The sequence below is a fragment of the Hydra vulgaris genome, chromosome 07 (assembly GCF_038396675.1).
Source record: "Hydra vulgaris chromosome 07, alternate assembly HydraT2T_AEP".
NCBI lineage: Eukaryota > Metazoa > Cnidaria > Hydrozoa > Anthoathecata > Hydridae > Hydra > Hydra vulgaris.
In genome coordinates, this window is record NC_088926.1 from 30,996,679 (window position 1) to 31,017,569 (window position 20,891).

The 20,891-nt window shown below is 27.0% G+C and overlaps 1 protein-coding gene across 1 annotated transcript in view; it reads right to left on the reverse strand.

Moving 5' to 3' along the window:
- LOC136082409 (uncharacterized) overlaps nt 1–20,891 on the reverse strand; it is a 179,616-nt gene that overhangs the window by 19,458 nt on the left and 139,267 nt on the right. Inside the window, exons 26-29 of the mRNA XM_065801626.1 lie at nt 18,119–18,192; nt 16,838–16,871; nt 8,619–8,759; nt 2,887–2,996 (exon numbers count right to left, since the gene is read on the reverse strand). Of these exons, the coding sequence (XP_065657698.1) occupies nt 2,887–2,996; nt 8,619–8,759; nt 16,838–16,871; nt 18,119–18,192 (359 nt within the window). The remainder of the gene's footprint in view (nt 1–2,886; nt 2,997–8,618; nt 8,760–16,837; nt 16,872–18,118; nt 18,193–20,891) is intronic.

A 20,891-nucleotide genomic window follows, 5' to 3' on the forward strand; every position in this document is an offset into this window, starting at 1 on the left:
ATATATATATATATATATATATATATATATATTATATATATATATATATATATATATATATATATATATATATATATATATATATATATATATATATATAAATTAGTAGAAAATCACTTAACAAAATTTTTTTTCATTTAACACTGTGTTTCATCAATAAAGACTCATCAAAAATGAATGATCAAACTAATAAAACTTCAATTTATACCAAAAATTAAATTACAGGAAGTCGCAAATGTCTTAACTACTGTAAACTTTTCACACATTTGTGGAATTTGCTGACACTATTATAAAAGGAATTCTTTAGAAATAATTACTTATACTTTTTTAAAAAAAAATTTTTCAAAAGGGGGATTTAATGTAACTATTATTTGAGCTCATTTATTTTGATAGTTTTTTAGGAGAAACTTATTTTTGTGCCAACACTTCGAAATTAATTTAGATTTTTTGTTTAATAAGCACTCTTGGTTTGCATGAGTAGTTACTTCAAATTTTTCTTGTAGGCATAGTATGCATTTTTTGGAAATATTATTATATGCAGGCGCTATTTTAAGGGTGGACCAATTCAGTATAAAATCATCAATATTTTTACCTTTTAATTCCCATATATATTTTGACAGCATGGTGTCTTTTGAATACTTTTTATTTTTAAAAGATTGCTTATGATTGGCAAAACGTTTTTTCAATTCACCCTCTGTTATACCAATATATTGTTTATCAGGTACATTCTTAGAGGAAACAACACATTTATATACCACATTTTTTGATAAACAACTTCCATTCATTGGACAATTTTTTTTTTGTTTACAATTACAACTTTCTGTAGTTTTTTCATTTAGGATTTCTTTTTTGTTTAACAAAGCATTATTGTGACCTTTTATAATTCTTTCCATATTTTTTGTGCAACAGTAGCTAACTTTAATTGTATTTCGATTGTATGTAATTTATTAGAGGGCAACACTTTTCCTATGTTAGTGGAAACAATTGAATACATTTTCATTAGAGGAGTTTTGGTTTAGCCTGTTTTAATTGAAATCGGGATTTGTTTTCGAATTTGGGGTGGATGATTTGAGTTAATATTAATATACAATAATTCATCGTCTGGTTTTTTGAAAGGCTTATATGAATTTTCAGAGAGGTTAAATGTAACATCAAAAAAATTCAAAATTTTTAAATTTATATTTATTTCGATTTGAAAACCAATATTTTAAAATTTTTTTATATCTTTTCTAATTTTATCGAGCTGTGGATTTTTTACCCATTACTATTAAACCATCAATGCGATAAAGGCCTAAATCTTTTATATTGATTATTTTACTTAATAAATCTAAAATATATAGTCCAACAAATTCACAAATTTCTGCTTTGTCATAACTGCCCATTGTTACATCAAAGCAGTCATGTATGTATTTCTTTTTCCAAGTTTCTTTATTAAAATAAAGTAAGGTTTTTCTACAATGTTTTATTATACGGATTGTTTCATCAGGAATAACTGTGTGGCTTTTTGCAAATTCAATTGTTTTATTTAAAATATCTGCAGTTATTGAGGGGTAAAAATCATTAATGTCAAATTGAATAAATGTACAGTCATTATTATTTTCGATTATGGAGAACCAATTTATAACATCAGTGGTATTTTTCTGCTGTTACAAATTTAATTTATTTCTAAGAATATTATTAATTTTGTCTAATTTAATTTTGCTTACATGTCAAATCTCACTTTTTGAGGGAACCAATAACCTACATGGAAGTTTGTTTTGAAAATTGGTTTATGGTCTTTTAGTGTTACGAAACCCTAATATTTTGGTTTTTGCTGATAAAACAAATAACATCACAACCAGACTCACAACAAAAATCTATGAACAAATTTTACGCGACAATATTATGAGTTCTTATGAAAAAGCCCCTAAAAATTTGGAAGATGCAATTAATTTTAAAGCGCAAAGTATTGCTAAAAAAATAAACCTTAATAACAGAATATATATATATATATATATATATATATATATATATATATATATATATATATATATATATATAAACTTACATGTATACAAATATCTTTGCTACTCAGATTTGCATGAAATGTGATTTGAAAACCATGATGAAAATGATTTGGGATGATCTGCTACAATAGCAAGAAGCTATTTTCTTGATGCGCAAAACAGACTTCTTTATTTCAATAAATCAAGGATGGTTTTTAATAAAAACATCTTTCAAGCTTTAATAGGTACTTAAGTTTTTTGTGCTTTATTATAAAAAGTGAAAGCAACAACATGATAAAAATTATTTTTTCTAAAAAAAATCAGACTCTAAACTAAAGAAAAACTTTTATTTTAAATAAAAATTAAAGCCTGCTCAACCAAAAACTCATAAAACAGTGAGCCCAAAAATACTGTTATAAGCCTCTTGATGCCATTAAAGAAAATATTTTATTTTACAAATAACGGAAGTCAACTTGAAAAATGGCTACAAACGAGGGTACCGATATGAGGATATGTTTAATAATGCTTTAACTCACAAGAAACTGGACCTAATGACAAACGAAGAGAAAGATGCAACAAATGAAGATTAATCTTCGAAAAAACTTGAAACAACAAAAAAGAAACTTCAACAACATAACTCTTTAGCAAAAAGAAAAATTTTAGATTAAATGTAAATTTTTTTTTTTTTAATGTAACCTATTAGTAAGAAAGTTTCATTGAAAAAACAATTTTTTTTAATCAGAATTTTTATTACTAATTGAAATTAAATATTTTAATAAAAAAAATGTTTAAAATTTAACATATCTTTTACTTAAGTTAAATATCATCACTAGTGACATATAAAAAGTGACATACACAATATAAAAAATCTAAAACTCATTAATTTATTCCTAATGCATACCTTTTGGCCAGGAATGTCTTCTTCTTTAAGAGTTTTTACAGCAACAGCCACAGATTTGTTGTTCTTTAACATGTAAACTCCTTTTACAACAGACCCAAAATTTCCTTGACCTATAGTATTATAATTATAAGAGTTAAAAAATATTTTAACTAATAATTGTACATATTGTCATCTTAATATAATTGCTAGAGTCAACATTTAACGTTCAATGTCGTTTTTCGTTTTTAAAGTTTTAATTAGTTACTAAGCTTTTCTAAATTTGAAAGATTTTTTGAGAGTTTTGAGAAGCGCGCTCTCAAAATGCACGTGGTCATTGGAGAAAGATCTCTCAAGCGAGTTAAAACTTTTTACCTTTTGGAATATAATTATTATTTATTAGTTTAGAACAACTACATAAAGAATCATATTGAGATAAATAATTATTGTTAAGATCATATTATAATTGAAGTAAGTATAGAAAATAGTTTAGCAATTTATATATAACATTTTTATTAAATATAAAGTAGAAAGGATCACTCCTTTTAATTTTTTAAATCATTTACATTTTGTTTGTTTTAGTTTTTCTTTTAGCATTATTTTTTTTTTAACAGTTTTTATTACTTTATTTTTTAGAAGGAAAATAGGGGTATGGATGAGGCCTAATTATTTTTTATGCAACAAAAAAGTTAAACTAATGCTAATTCCATAAAATTGGTTATAACTACTTTGAAATTTCTATGATGCTATTAACTATTTTTGTTCTTTTTTAGAAAATTAAAAAAAATAAATTAAAATATTGTGCCAACACTGACATGACATGTCACATGTTATTGTATGTAAAGGTTAAATTTTGTTATGAGGATTACAGTTCTTATAAAAAAAAAAAAAAAATGTGGTGTAGTAATGGACCCTCCTTCAAATGGAGGGCTCATCCATACCGGGGTGTTGGGAGACACCGAAGAAAAAACAGCAACCAAAAGCTTGTAAATGTCTTCTATCAGTGAAGATATTTATAACTTTTTTGTTGCCACTTTTTCTTCGATGATTTTTATTTATTTTTATTATTTTTAGTTTTGTAATTTTTTTTTTAAATTTGCAATCTTTTTTTAAATAATATAGTATGTTGTATATTTGATTTGTTTTGGTCTTTTTTAATTAAAATCTTAATTGTTTTTTCACCAATTAAACTTAAATATAGTTAAATTGATTCATTATCCAATTACCATAATATAATGATGCTACATTCTATTGTTAAAAATAACTAACTGGTATTTTAATTTATTGAACTCACTGCTTTTAAAATTTACTATAAGCCAAGACAATATATTTAGCTATATAAATGCAATTTATTTATATCTCAATTTGATTTTTTATCTTTATTGTTTATAGTTTGGCTCCTTGAAGCATTTTTTATTTTGCTTTTTAATTAAAATATTTTAAATCTATTGTGATGTCTTTTAAATTAAACTAAAGTTTACTAAAGCCAACATGAAATTAAACTAAAGTTTACTAAAGCCAACAAAAAAAAACAACACTGACAAGCTGCATCATGACAGCAAATGAAGTATGACAACAGGTTACCGAAAAGCAGGTAAATTGTTTTCCAGTTGTTTGTTTTTTCCCTTTTATGTCAACTTATCTGTTACAATTTTTATTTTAGGTTTGTCATATGACGCATTAATGCAATATAAAAGATCAAAGTTTACATATTTTTATAAATTTGTTATACACATGTTTGATTGTAAATTAAATTTTTTTTTGTTTCAAACGTATTTGTACTCAATTGCTTAGTTATTTTTAATAAATTTATTTAGTTGTGTGGATTTAACATTTTAAAGACAATTTTCTTTTTTAAAGAAATTAATCAAGAGGATACCAAGAAATTAATAAATATTAATAATTAATAAATAGTTTTTCATCAATTTAAAGCATGATGAAGTGTTATTATTTTGTGTCAGTAACTAAAAACATATTGTGTTGAACTTAGGAATGTCGAGGAAAATGGTTCTGCCTCACACTGATATGACCTATGTCAGTAGTAAATTACTCAAATAATGTTAAATAATTTGATAAATTATTTTACCTACTTATACTTTTTATGTTAATTTTACAGATGGATTAATTTTTTCAATTTGAAGGCGTTTTTCTAAAAAGCTATTATTAAAGTTTCACAACTTTAATTGTGGAAAACAGCCACTATAAATTAATTATGTAACAGACCAACCATACCCGTATTATGGGTTGCTTTTTGCTAGTCTAAATAAATATATAACCAGACTTATTGTGACAAATTAAAAAAATGACAAATATTATGTTATTTTAAGCTAGTTTGTATTTATATATTCTTGACTAAAGTACTCTACTTAACTTTTTATTACCTTTTTTAAAAAATTTGTGTTTTTTTAAGGATTTAGAATTCCCTCAGAGATGAAATATCTTTTGAAGAAAAGAACAGTAAAGTCCCAAAGATATTTGTGTTGTTTATCTTGAAACAAAAACACATATTGGTTAGTTTTTTTACATTAGAAACATTTTTTAAATTAGAAATATTCTTTGTAGCTTAAGAAAAAAATTGCAAATTGGTCTATTTAATTTTCTCAGGAATAAAGACAAAACAAAAATGGAACAAACAGAAACATAAACAGAGCAAAATGAACACAAAACATAATGAACAGCAACAACAGAAATGAACTTGGAGAATGAATAAACAAATTGAAACAAAAACAAAGCAGAACCACAGCAGAGTAAAATGAAAATTAGCTGAGAAAATACAAAACAATACAGGGTAACTACAAGAATTACTAAAACATAACCAGTTATCAAAACCATTTTAATTTTTCCATGATTTATCAAATTTTATCAAATTTTTTATAAAAATATTCAAAAACTCCATGCAAATGTTGATAGCATGCACAAAAAACTATAAGGGAAGACAACTTGCCTAGACTGCCAATACCATTTTTGACAGGTTTTTACTCCTTGTGCATTTGTGTACCCTAAGGGACGTACTAATATACTAATAAAGTATATACAGTGAGAACAGAATTTAATCATACAAAGTAATTTTTCAATATAATTAACATCTTTGAATAGAATAATGTATCATGCAGTAATAATTAACTTTTTCTTTATCCAATTATTTACTTGGTAAAAAGCCTTCAAAAAAAATTTTAAATTTGTCTTTATGCTTTTGAATTACCTGGTTAAGAATTTGAAACAAAAAGAAGGGGATAAAAACACTTGCACATAAAATAATTGTACAAGAAAAACTTGATAGGTTAAAGCTAAGAAAAAGTACCAGTTTATTAAAATAACTGAGAAACAGTTTCAAGTTTTTGTATTTTATTAATATACTTATATATTTAGTTAGTCCTCCTTTTGCTTTAATTACATCTAAAAAGCGTTTCGGCATTGATTCTATGAGACATTCGATTTGATTATTGTCAATATTAGACCATGATTTAACGACAGCTTTCTTTAGATCTTTTTTTTTCATAAATGCTCTATTGCCTTTTTTTTTATCTAATAAAGTCCATAAATGCTCTATTGGAGTCAAATCTGGACTCTGTGAAGACCATTCTAAAATGTTTATGCCATTTTCATCAAAAAAGGTTTTAGTTTTTTTAGCAGTTTGTTTTGGATCATTGTTTTGTTGAAACAAAAAACTGTTTCCTAATCTAAGACTTTTAGCAGAAGATTTTAAATTTAGTTTCAATATATTGTTATACAAATCATCATTCATAGTTTCATCAATAAATTCTAGTTTACCAACATCATTCCATACCATACAACCCCATAACATTACACTTCCATCACCATGTTTAACTGTTCCTCTCGTGCAACTCAAATTAAATGCTTCACCCCTCTTTTGCCAAATTCTCTGTGCACCATCAGATTTTTTAAAACTAAATTTGGATTCATCAGACCAAAGTACTTTTTTCCAAAATGATACTGGGATTAAATAATACTTTTTTTCAAAATTCATTCTTCTCTTCATATGATTTTTTGTTAAAAACGGTGTTTTCCGAGCTAAACATCCACTGAATCCTGCTTTATGAATACGATTTCTAATTGACGTTAGTGAAATTGTGTTTCCAGTTAAATTTTTTAGATGATTTGCTATATTTTTGCACTTTCAAACCAATCATTCTTAAAATTTCTCTATCATCTGGTGAGGTTGTCTTCAGTTTTCATCCTCATCCAGTACAAATTTCAAATGTTTCATATTGTTTGTATTTATTTACAATGGCCCCGACTGTTGTAAATGGAATATTTGTAAGTTCTTCAACTTTTCTTTAAGTATTTCCTTGTTTAACCAAGTCTACAACAAGTTTTCGTTGATAAATACTATTTAAATATTTACCTTTGGGTGCCATAATGTTCAATAAACAGAGTTTTTAAAGAAACCATAAACATAACAAATAATAAAACAGTTTTGTACAATTAATTGTTGTGCATGCAAATTAATACTTCTGAAAGTAAAAAATCAAAAATTGTATAGCAAACACATTTTCTTATATTTTTACTGATTAATTATAAATAAGAAATATCCATAATAAATTAAAAAAAAATTTGGTTCAGTTATTTTCATTATTAATCAAGATAAAAGCAAGTTGTAGGAAAATTACTTTGTACGATTAAATTCTGTTCTCACTGTATATAATATTTGATTAAAAACGTAGGTGAAACTCTATCCTTAAGACCACAATACATTCACCAATGTTTTTGCTTCTGACAAAAGTCAAACTTTATATCACTCATCAGTGATGCATCCTTACTACCTTTATCATCATCTTTAGCCTAGTTCATAAAAGTCTTTATAGAAACAAACCTGAGTAAAGTAAAAAGAGAAAATAGAATAAATACAAGAAAATAGAAAACAGAACAAATACAAAAATAACAACTAATGAGTAAAGCAAACAGCAAAATATATACACAAGATATATATATAAAAAAAATAATACTTTCTAAATCCAACCATAAACAATTTTGTAAAAAACGATGCATTAATATAAATAAGTGTAAACTTATAAGCAGTTAGTATCAAGTAAGTATCTAAATTTCAATTAAAACCAATCAACCAAGGAGTTGTAGAAAAACATCAAACTGAAAACAATATTGTTGTTGGGAAAATGATCAGAATGCTATTTTAAAAACTTATAGTGCAAACAATAATAGACTGCCTCAACAACATCAGATAAAGAAAACACAATAGGAACAAAAAGTCATGGAAATTTGATTAACTATTTCAAAATACAATAACCAAAAAATTTAAAATTATACATATGCAGTATAGTTCATAAATTAAAATAACGTAATACTATGATGCTGATAATGATAGTATGCAAAAAGTGGATGTTTTAGAACAGATATATGTATAAACAGATATATGTATATAACAGATATATAAGAGGTCATGGAACATGAGATACACAAAAAAACAATAAAAAAAAGAGTAAAAAAAGAAATCAACTAATATAGTGTAATATACTAAAATTTGTATCACTAAAGTGAATATAAAAAACAAGAAATAGCTAAATATAATTACAAACAGATTTCTGCTTTTTTATTAACCATAAACTTGACAGAACAAGTAATTTATAACAAAATTATAATTTGAAAAGTTTTTGTTAAACACTTCTCAAATATTGTGACATTTTATTTTTAGTATGTGTATATATTGCTATTTTACTATATATTGCCTTGGCAAATATTTACTATAAAAAGTAAAAACACAAATTAAACCTAGATACCTAATTCATGTTCTAGCCGAAGTCGCTTAGGATCAAGCTCTGTTTCTCGTTCTTCAGTATTAAATGGATTTTTGAATCCTTCTTTTTTAACAATATCTTTACTATCATAAATATTTTCATAAATCCAACCATCTTTTACATCTAAACATTTTTCATTTATAAGCTAAAATTTATGAAATAAACAATTGTATTAATATTCTATTATAAAGTCATGGATAATAGAGAAAAAACAGGATCACAGCAATATGCACATATATATACAGCACACATAAGACTGGTATACAACATTTAAAGATGAAATTATGAAATGTATATATGAGGTATCACTAAGTGCCTGGCAATGTTGTGTTTCTATCATAAACAAAACCTTTGAAAAGTTTAGAGTTATTTAAACTTGCCAAAATAAACTTTTTATTAAAATAATATCAAAAAACTTCATAATTTTAATGCTATATGGGTCATTATGATGAGCCAAACCTTCCGGGTGACCATCTCAGATTTTTCCGAAATTTACACTCTTTATAGGCTTTATGGAAAAAAAGATTTCCCTAAAAGTTTAACTCATTGTCTTGAAGCATTCTAAAATTATGGCAATTTGAAAGATTAATGTCTTTGTCTATTTCAAGCAATTTGTCTTTTTCAAAAAAGCCTTATTTTCAAATCCATATAAATAAAAAACCAATTATCTTTAATACTTCAAAATCAATCCGATAGCAGTAATCTACCTCAACTTTTAAAAAAATAAAAATCTATTTAACAAAAATAATTATTGTGACCATCTTGCACTTCAAAGTTATAAAAAAAAACATTTTAAAGAAAAAATTTCAATATTAATAAAGCAAATGAAAGCGGAATACTCAAGCTATTGTGAAAATTATGTTATTTTGTGAGAATATAGGTGGTAGTCATCATTCATGATAAATTTTGTAACATTGGATTCAAAATTATATAAGTTAGACCCCCCTAAAAAAGCCTTCAGCCTTTAAATGGTAAAATTAAGTCTATTTTAGAACTCAAAATTACCCAAGTGTACAATAAATTTAACACCTGAAACTTTTAGGAATGTATCTTCAATATAAGAAGAAGAAATACAGAATAATTTTGGGATGTTTTGTAACTGCTAAGATACCTGCGAAAGTTTAAGTTTTAATTTGCTAAGATATAACTTAAACTTTATCATAATAGGATTCTGGAATTCAAAATTGGCCATTTTGAATTTGTTATAATTTGTCGCTTGCATGGAGATGTGATATAACTTTAAATGACTGTATTTCTATATGTTTTCATCATTAAAAAAATGTTCCTTGCACATTATGAAACTTCACAAAAGTATTGTTGTGACCCATATAAAGTTCATAAAACTAATGCATTTAGTAAGAATAGTTGAAAACCCTACACAAAATTTTTTTTTTACCAATATTTTAAAAGTTAAAATTTATTTTGTTATTTTTTTGTCATTGCTTTATGTTAATACAAGGTTTTATATTTTTGATAAAAATTGTAATAATTGTATAGATTAGCTTTCTTTTTTCTTTTTTTTTAAGAATCTCTTCAGTCAATCAATGAAGAAACCACTTTAAGAATGAAACTATGCCCGGGTCAAAAACTCTTGTCGTAAGAAAGATAAAACAATGATGAAACCAATACATTATACATTCTGACTGGTTCTGAAATTGCAAATAAAACATTCAGAATGTTGGGTTATTCTCTGTTAAAATCAGTACCTATTTAAGACAGATCCAGTTATGGAAAAAAAAAGTTAAAGGTTGTTTCAAATTCTTGCCAAACATTAATTTCAAATTATTTGGGAATTTCCAATAATGAAATTACTATTAGTTGTTCAATAAAACAATAAATATTTAACAACAACAACAAACAATAAATATTTTAAAAAATTAACAAATAACAAACTATAAATATTTTAAAAAATTGACAGACCAAGATTTATTTTGTGAAGCCATTAAGCTAAATCAAACAGAAATGAAAAAATAAACCTATTAACATTAACACCAAATAGTTGGAAAATCCAACAAACAACAATACTTTTCAGAACCAAAGTCAATGAATAAAAAAGCGCTTAAACTAAAAGGCAACTAAAGGTATCTTAGGAGAGTGTAAAAAAATTACTAAAAATATGATATCACAAGCACTTGATAAAAATCAAGAACTTAAAACAAATATCAAGAACTTTTATCAGTGTGACAAATATTCTCAGATTTGGCATGGTAAGAAAGAACTTGTTTCAGTTAAAATCAATGGTCAAAAACAACATATCCAAAAGCGATTATTACTTGTAAATCTAAAAGAGCTACATTCAGAATTTCTAAAAAATAGGAGAGAAAAAAGGATTTTCAAAGTATTATCAGCTTCATCCAAAATGGTGCGAAACTAGATAGTGCATCTGGTGTGCATACAGTTTGAATCTGTCAAGTACACCAAAATTAAAAGTTGATTACTTATGCAGAGCCCGGTAACATTGAATACAAAGAACTTTTATTAAAAACAGCCCTAATGTAGAAAACTTAAAAACAGTGTATAAGTAATATCTTCAATCAACATGGTTTTGAATATGAGGATATAGTGCCGTACAAACAGTGGTTAAAAAAGGAGATCGCTATTAGTTTGGTAACTTTAGAAATTCCAATAGAAGAGTTCCTTGAAGATAGTATTTCTACAATTGAAAACTTGCAATCACACCATTTTATTTCAAAGGCACAGTCCTTATTCCTTTGAATTCTGAAAGAAAATATTCAACAAAACCAAATTATTATTATTTTACTTGATTTTGCAGAAAATTATAGTTTTAAGCTATCAAATTTCAGAACAAGAATTCAAAGAAATATCAATTTTTAACAAAAGTATTTATACTATTATTTTGAGAACAAGATTTATTCTTTAATATTTTATTTTTTACATTCTTTTATTGTAATTGAGATTTATTTCTTGGCTTTTTGTTGAGTTTGAAATTTATTCATATTTTAGAAAAATAGAAACCTTTATGTACGGATATCTTTACTTTAAAAAATTGTTTTTAAATTCCTCGTTTAAAAAAAAAAACAATAAACAAATTTTTACATTAAAATATTATCAAGATTTTGAAAATATAACAAATTCAAAATGGCCAATTTTGAATTCCAAAAACCTATTATGATGAAAAGTTTAAGTTCAGATATCTCAGCAGCTACAAGACATCCCAAAATTATTCTGTGTTTCTTCTTCTTATATTGAAGATAAACTCCAAAAAATTTCAAGAGTTAAATTTACTGCACACCCAGGTAATTTTGAGTTCTAAAATGGACCTAACTTTACCATTTAAACGCTGGAAGTTTTTTTAGGGGGGTCTAACTTCTATCGTTTTAAATACAAAGCTACAAAGTTTATCATGAATGATGACTATCACCTATATTTTCACAAAATAACATAATTTTAACAATTGCTTGTGTATTCCGCTTTCATTTGCTTTACTTATATTGAAATTTTTTCTTTAAAGTGTTTCTTTTTATAACTTTGAAGTCTAAGATGGCCACAATAATTATCTTTGTAAAATAAATTGTTATTTTTTTGAAAGTTGAGGTAGATTACTGCTATCAGATTGATTTTTGAGTATTAAAAATAATTGGTTTTTTATTTATATGGATTTGAAAATAAGACTTTTTTGAAAAAGACAATAAATTGCTCGAAATAGGCTGAGACATTAATTTTTCAAATCGCCATAATTTTAGAATGCTTCAAGACAATGAGTTAAAATTCTAGGAAAATCTTTTTTTCCATAAAACCTATGAGGGGAGTAAATTTAAAGAAAATCTGAGATGGTCACCTCGGAAATTTTCAAAAAATTGGCTCACCTTATATGGAATGATCATATTGCTTCTTGCAAAAAAAATCTCCTGCTTTAATTCTGATTAATGTGCTTATGTAGTTAATCACCAATAAAAATAAGTATTGTATAACTAATAATAAATTTATAATAATTGAAAATTATAATAAAATTATTATGATACAAAATTATTAGTTGTTCAAAACAGAGCTCTGATTTTATTTTCAATATTTAAAACTATTTTTGATATTATTTAATATTAAATTTATTTAAATGATTTAGTATTTAAAAAAAAATCAGTTAAAAAATTCTTTGCTAGGTTGATCCTTAGTATATGAATTTATAGAAGAATGATTTATTTATATAGATTTAAAAATTTATATATATATATATATATATATATATATATATATATATATATATATATATATATATATATATATATATATATATATATATATATATATATATATAATTTACAGTAGCATGAACCTTCTTAAGAAAGTTTTTCAACCCTCAATAGGAAAGATCAGATTCAAGATTGACTGAGATTACTAAGCAGTCAAAAAGTAACATCTTTTTGTCAAGACAGGAGTATATAGCTGTGTGGTCAGTAAATAGAACCACTATAAATGTAAGATTGCCAGAAATATCTTTGCTACAGATGAGAAACTATACAGGACCATGGATGGAACTTTGTGGTACCCCAGAAGTTACTGGAAATGAATAAGAGAGTTTTTAAATTTACTATTAGAGTTGGAAGTTACTGGAAGAGAAAAGATGAAGTTTAAAGCAAAATAACAATTAACAGACAACTTAAAAGATTGCAAATTATATGAATCAGGAAAACAAAACAAAGGGAGTGAATTTCAAAGAACTGATGTTCGAGGAGAAAAACTAGTCGAATAAGAATTTTTGGAGCACTTAGAAACAGTCATAGTAAAAGAATCAGACTTAATTGAATGACAAGTAACACGAGAATGAATTTTAGTAAATGGTACAAGAGGTGCTAGCTTTTTAGATCGCCCATTATAGTATTTATAAAAAAGAGAAAGAAAAGTAACATTATGACAATGTGACATTGGTTGAAAATTGCAGATTAAACTATGCTTACAATGCAATTTTACAACTTGTCTTAAAAAGATAGGGCATCATTCGAAGATCCACTCCAGATATGGCAACAGTATTCCGTTTTTACTTTATTTTTTACTCAAACTTACAATGAATGTTTTAAACAAGGAAAATATGACACAATAGACAAACTGTTTGATATCAGCTAATGGAGTATGGTTGTCAGCTAAACAACTCTATTATCAAGAAGAAGAAAGTTGAGGAAAAGTTGGTTATGCCATCTGTAAACAAGCATGCAAAAAAAATTCATTCTTTAAAGAGAAGAAAATTACCTGACAATCCATCTAGATCAGTATGAAATATGATCTCTCATCTAATTATAATGATAAAGAGTTGGATAAGTCTGAAGAAATTGAATATGAAAACAATGATTATAACAATGGTAAAAATACTTGCTCAACAAAAAGAAAACATAGCAAAAGTAAAGTTGTCATAAATTTAGTGACATCAACAACAGTATCAACAAGAAAAGCTGCCAAAATTTGCAAACAATTGGCAATAGATGGCATTAACATTTCATCACCCAGTCAAGCCGGAGTTTATAAGATAGTATTTAAGGAAGCTTCTAAACTGAAGAAAGAGATGATAAAAAAACTTAAATACTGAACAGTGGTCATTACATTTTGGTGGAAAGTGCCTTAATGCAAATGAATATCAGTTTGTAGTATTAAAAACAAATGAATGGAAGTGAAATTATCTGCAATGTGTTTGAGAAATGGAAAGACAGAAGCTATTATTGATGGTATTTTGACAGTTTTTGAGGAACATAATTTATGAAGTGCTGTAAAGATGATAGTGGCTGATACAACCAGTTTTAACACTGGTAAAATAAATGGTGTTGTTGCAAGACTTATGCGAGTATTTTCAGCAAAGGGGTTTGACAAACTGTTGCTTATTTCTTACCACCATCATGTTTTTGATAGGATTCTGCGTGTGGTGATGGATGAGGAAATTGGAGGGAGCACTAAGACTCCAAACATTAAGTATCCTTTTGTATTTCAGTTGATGAACAGTTATGAGAAATTGCAAGCAAAATTTGTAAATGGAACAGAAGTGGTTGTCAATACGTCCAGTAAGGCTGGATATATGAAAAGAATATCATCCACCATCTTGCACTTCAAAATCTATGAAGAACAACGACATTTTTCACTTGTTAACTTTTAAAAAATTCCTAATATTATTAATGCAAATTCTTGCTTTTGTTCTCATACTTAAAACAAGACCAACATTACAGAAAATCTGAAGATATATTTTGTATGACTGGGTAAAGTATTGATTTGCTGACCAAATTTACAACAAACTAGACTACAGTAATTGTCACAAATACTGAAACCTTACAAGAAGGGGTTATAAGTATTGGAGAAAAACTAGAAACAAGAACCATCAGCACTAAAGATACCATGAAGCAACCAATGTGCAGAATGTGTAATAAAACTGATGCAAGAACTGTATTTAGTTTGCAGAAAAAAAGACAAATTGCAGTCTAGATTTTTTTCAAGTAATAGACAGTGATCTACTGATGTATATTAATCATTAATATAGACAATGTAAACCATATGCTATGCTCTAGTAACTGTAATAGTTTGTGACTAGACATAATTACTAAACAATGTACATTGTTGAGTAATAACACATAATTTGATATTTTGATTTGGGCGTGAACTTTTTTCAAATAATATTGAAATAATCATTTGTTCCTTTGATTTTGAGTAATTATTCAAGCTATTGAGAGCTTTTGGGTAGTCATTCAGAGCTTCAGATAGTTCTTCAAAATCTTCAACGCCGAACAATTGACTGCTGAACCAATGGTCAGCCTATGAGTAAGATTTGAATGAACAGATTTTATGCAACCAGATCCGGGTTTCTGGCATCAGAATAAATGCAAGAAGGGCTAGAATGGCACAAGAGTTTCAGCGTGCATTGCTGATGTTTGGAATCTGTTTGAAATTCACGAAGGGGATCTCATTCTTCTCAGTTAAGTGACAGAAGACATGAGTGAGGTGGTAAAGAAACTTCATGTCATCTCTCCAGCTGTCTGTTTCCTTAATCTCAGTTTTACCGTTGCTGAAGGTTGCTTTCAATTTATCATAATTACTCATCAAATCCTGCACAAAAAAATCTTTGGTGATTTAGTTAACCCATGGAGCTCATTGTCCATGACAACGCGAAGAACGGGGTCTAGCACATGGTGCTGGAAACTGATGAACTTGGGTTTAGGGTGACCTTTCTCCCCGAACATTTGCTGCAGCCAAACAACAACACCTGTCTTCTTGCCGGTATTCACGTTTGTTGTGTTGGCAACAATCATCACAACTGATCCCCACAGGTTGAACTCATCTAACACATCCTGGAGTCCTTCAGCAATTGTTTGAGCTTTCCCATCTTTCAATTTTAGTGCAGTCAACTTAATTTCTTAAGATTCATTCTAGAGGACAACGGCCTGATATTCCAAGCCCTCAATGTGTTTGCCACCAAAGTGTACGCTCCACTTCTCCATATGAAGCGTGTTCACCAAGTGTTTCTTCACCTGAGCAGCTTTTGTGTAGATAGCCTTGGGGATTGCTGATTGACATGGGGTTGGGAGTTCAATGCCCTTACCAGAAAACTGGCAGCACACCACTGCTGCTCCGTGGGATGACAGCTTTGAGCAAGTAACAAAACGTTACATGTTCAAAGCTGTCATGCTACTTTCGGAACAATCTGGTAGTGCTATTGCCCTCTCTCGCTTGAATGGGCGGATGGTATTGGCACTAGCTGGTTTGGCAGTCGAATAACCAACATGACTTTTGCTCTCAATTTGTAGTTTGTAGAGGTTCTTATCCTCTTTGCACAAACATTCGCCTTTCATCTTGGTCATGTAAAACAGTTCATTCAATAAATCAAAGTTTTGTTTTTTCTGCAGCACTCGCAGTCTTTTAGAAGTTTTGCTGGTTATGCTAAAATGCCTACATAAATAAAATTTAAAATTGGTTTATGCGTGATCTTTTTCAATATTTTAATGGAATAAACGTCGTTTTAGTCATTAATAGGCAAAGTTCTATCATTCGTGCTACAGAAAATAATGTTTGAGAAAAAAAATCAAAAAGTCATTACCCTAATATATATATATATATATATATATATATATATATATATATATATATATATATATATATATATATATATATATATATATATATATATATATATATATATATATATGGCAAATATAATAAAATAAATTATTTTTAATTTCAAAACTTGATTGTTTAAAATTATAAAAGTCATTTACCCTTGTTTGCTGTGTAGACATGCTTTGTATATCCCTTTTCAAAAAAAAAACAGAATTATATTTAAAATTTTAAAAAGCAAATAAAACTAAAAATCATGTTGATATGTATCAAAATTATATATATTTATTTATGTAAATATTTATTTAAATTATCATTATCAAAAATATTTATAAAGTTTATAAATTTATCTAAAACAGACTAAATTGATTTTTTTTAATCAACTAGAACTATGCAAATGCAATAAAAATAAGGTAAAAAATAAATAAATAAGAAACCAATTAAATAAATTAAATTCAAATTTTTATTAAATAAATTATTATTATTATTATTAAAACATAATAAATTATAATAAGTTTATAATTATATTTTATAATATAAAAGTTTATATTAAAAAATTAGTATATATGACCTTTAATGAATTAGATAATTAGTCAAGTTAAATGAAGGCAATCTAACAATCTAAAAAATATAAAAAAGAAAATAATATTTTAATGAACAACATTGTCATTAAAAATTTAATTTACTTACAAGTTTTTGTATATCACACAAAAACTTGTAAGTAAACTAAAATAAATAAAATATATATATAAATAGCATTAGATAAAACAAGTAATAAAAAATTAAACATTTAAATTTTTAAAAAATAATCATATGCAACTTGAAACAACATTAAATATAAAAAGGTTTTTCTCTTTAGTTTTAGTTGTTCCCTTGATCTGAAGTAAGCATATTTAGATGAAAAAAATATAATTAAGAAAAAATTAAGTACATAAATTTTTAGAAATAAAGGTAAAAAACATTTTAAAATCAATTGACAAAAACAACTCTGTACCTCTACCTAAATGATAAGTTTGACTTCCCTAATCTAAAGGTCTCTTAATGTTAACAAGTTTATATAGCCCTATGAACCCTAGTTTACATAACCTCCTAAACCCTAACCTAACCTAATGGTCTCTTAATGTTAATAAGATTATATAACTCCCTGAAAACAAGTGATTAAAAGTCATTAATAAATTTTAAATTTTATTAAAAACTTATTAAAAATTTCGTTTATTATTATTGTTATTGCTTTTGTTATTGTATTTATTTTTATTTATAAATCTATTATTATCACTATCATTGAATTTTTTATAGTTATTATTATTATTATCATTATTATTATTACTACCATTGTTATTGGTCATTTTAATCATTTATTAATTGAATGTCATGCTATATCAAGTAGGAAACTTTTTATTTTTATTGAAAATTCTGAATATAGCAAAAAAAAAAAATCTTACGTGAATAACTGAGGCATTTATATAGTTTGTTTTAACATCTGAACTATTTCCAAGACACATTCTTGAATGATCATCTGAAAATAAATTGCAAAAAATAATAACAGTAATCAAAATGTTTATATATAATAAAATTTATACTTTTTCTAATTACATTTTAAACAATTTCTAATAATATTTTAAACAATAGAATTGAGAGAAGTCTGAACTAATTTCCTGATTCTTATAGCTATGTAACGCCTTCTGTAATATTCTAATGAATGTTTTTCACATTCTTATGAGTGCATACCTCTAAAACTCAGTTAAAAAAACTGATAGTAATGTTTTCTGAAGTCTCCAGTAGCTCTCAGAGAGGCTAGTCAAGAGACTTCAGACATTAACAGCTGTAAAATACTTAAGTACTAAAAGTGTAATGGATAAAATTCCTCATAGTGCTTGTGGTGTGCTTCGTTAAGGCCACATAAGGAGTTTTTTTTACAAATTTAATTATTTGAAACAAAGAAAATCCATAAATTATGGCTTAGATTGTCAAATAATGCAACTTAAATCATACAACTTAAATCATGATTATTAACAAATATTAAACATAAAAACATATAGACAAGTTAAACATATAGTTGTTACCACAAAAATGATTCAAACAAGTTATTTATCTATTTATAATTAATTTAAAAAAAAAAGAAACTGATAAAAATCATAGCAATATTTTGACCAACAAATTTTATCGTCAATATATTATTAAAAATTTTACTTCTTGAAAATCTTACCAGACATAATTTCTCTTTTTGAAACTATTATAGTTTAAATTCTGAGTCTTCTTTTAAGTACTGATTACAGGAAGTAACTTAATTTAACTTCTCCAGTCAGGTCAGGTTTAGGATCTTCATGCCATGCCGCCAAAGGATTTGCTTTTTTAAAACAAAGGGTAATACAAATAAACTCAGACTTGAAATTCCCCTGCCATGGGGGGACTTTTGGTTAAGTAAAGGCTAGAGACGCCTACTGTCTCGTTGAAAGCCTCTTAGACAAATTTTAGGGGTAAGCAGAATTATTCTGTTAAGCAGCCTTGAACCCCTTTTTCATCTATTAGGCTAGTGTAAATGTAAATCTGTATTACAATGATTCCCTAGTGTAAATGTAAATCTGTATTACAATGATGCCTAGGATGATGAACACTGAATCTTCTTGACTCTATAGATTATTGCTTGTGCCTCCTTCATAGTGGCTATGCAACTTTACCTTTTATCTACTAATGAGGGTACAGCTCTAAAACTCAGTTTAATACTAGCTTAGTATTAAACTTAGTACTTAATTTTTCTGAGCTCAGTGGTGAATCAGCCTCTCAGAGAGGCTGATTCTATCAACAGGAGTAAAATATCAGAGTATTAACAATCCCATGTTCCCCATGTATGGTGTTTCTGTTAATGCTTTTAGTGGACATTATTGAGGCCACATAAGGCACCCTAAGTTACAAATTTCGATTAATTAGCAGGACTGAGCTCATTGCTTGGTATGCTGTGCACTATCTATAAATGAATCAAGTTCTTTTTAAACTTAAACCATGCTCAAAGTAACTCAAAGTATTAGCTATAAAAAAATCCAACCCCACCACCAAATTGTTTCAATATATCTTTCACAAGTATTCATGGTCTTCAAAGCAATTTCCCATAAGTTATTTTATCTCTTGCAAAATTCACCAGACTTGCTTGCTCTTGCCAGACTAATTTAAATTCAACAGTTTTTTCTTTAGAATCTGGTATTGATGGGTACATTCCTTAGATTTGAAAAACCCAATAGTCACATGCTTGGCTTGGTTGTATACATACTTAATAATTCACCTATTTGTCGCAAAATCAAGTTCGAATCCTTTAACCATTCTTTTATGAGCTTCTGCTTAGCACCACTTCACTCTAACACCTTTCTCTTTGTTCTTTATCATTTTTCTTCTTCCCTGCCCTCATTTAGATGTTTTTTTTGATCAAATCGACCATGCCTTCTCTCTATACCCCTCTGACAAAATTGTAATTATTTGTGACTTTAACGCTCATCAAAGTAAATGGCTTGGCTCTAAAGCTACTGATCCTACTGGCACTAAATCCTATAACTTCTGCATTTCTCAATCTATTACTCAGATAGTTAATTTTGTGTCTTGTTTTCCTGACAAACCTAATCACTTACCTCCACTCCTTGATTTTTATCTTGTCCTAGTGTGAGCCTAGCTTGTGTTCAGTTTCTCCTTGTTCTCGTTTAGGTGGTTTAAAGACACTGCGATGATCTCTATAAATCTTCTATCTCATACTACTTATTAAGATTCACTCTTTTATCTTACAACTTACTGTTACCCTTAAGCTAACTGGGATTCTTTTTGTGGATTTCCTTGTGACAGTCCTTGGACTGATGACTTTTCTCTCTTCACTGATAAATGCATCTTCTATGTAACACCCTGAAGCCAGGCTTGTATTCCTTCTAAGCAATTCCAAGTCAAGCCTTATTTTACTCCAAGATTTTCACTTTCTTGTGCAGCTACTATATTTGACTGTAATCATTTTTTTCATCTTTTTTGAAAGAACAACTCTCTTGTTAACAAAAACCTTTACTATGGCAAAAAATTAATATAAAAAGGTCTGATGCTAAGCTCCATTATTCTCAGTTTACAATATCTTGTATCTTTTCTCAGAAGTTAGGTTTTAGTTCTTGGAAAATCTTCAAAAATATCATTAACAAAGGTAGGTCAAAATTCCATCTCTTATTCATGGACAGATCTTATTACCTCTGC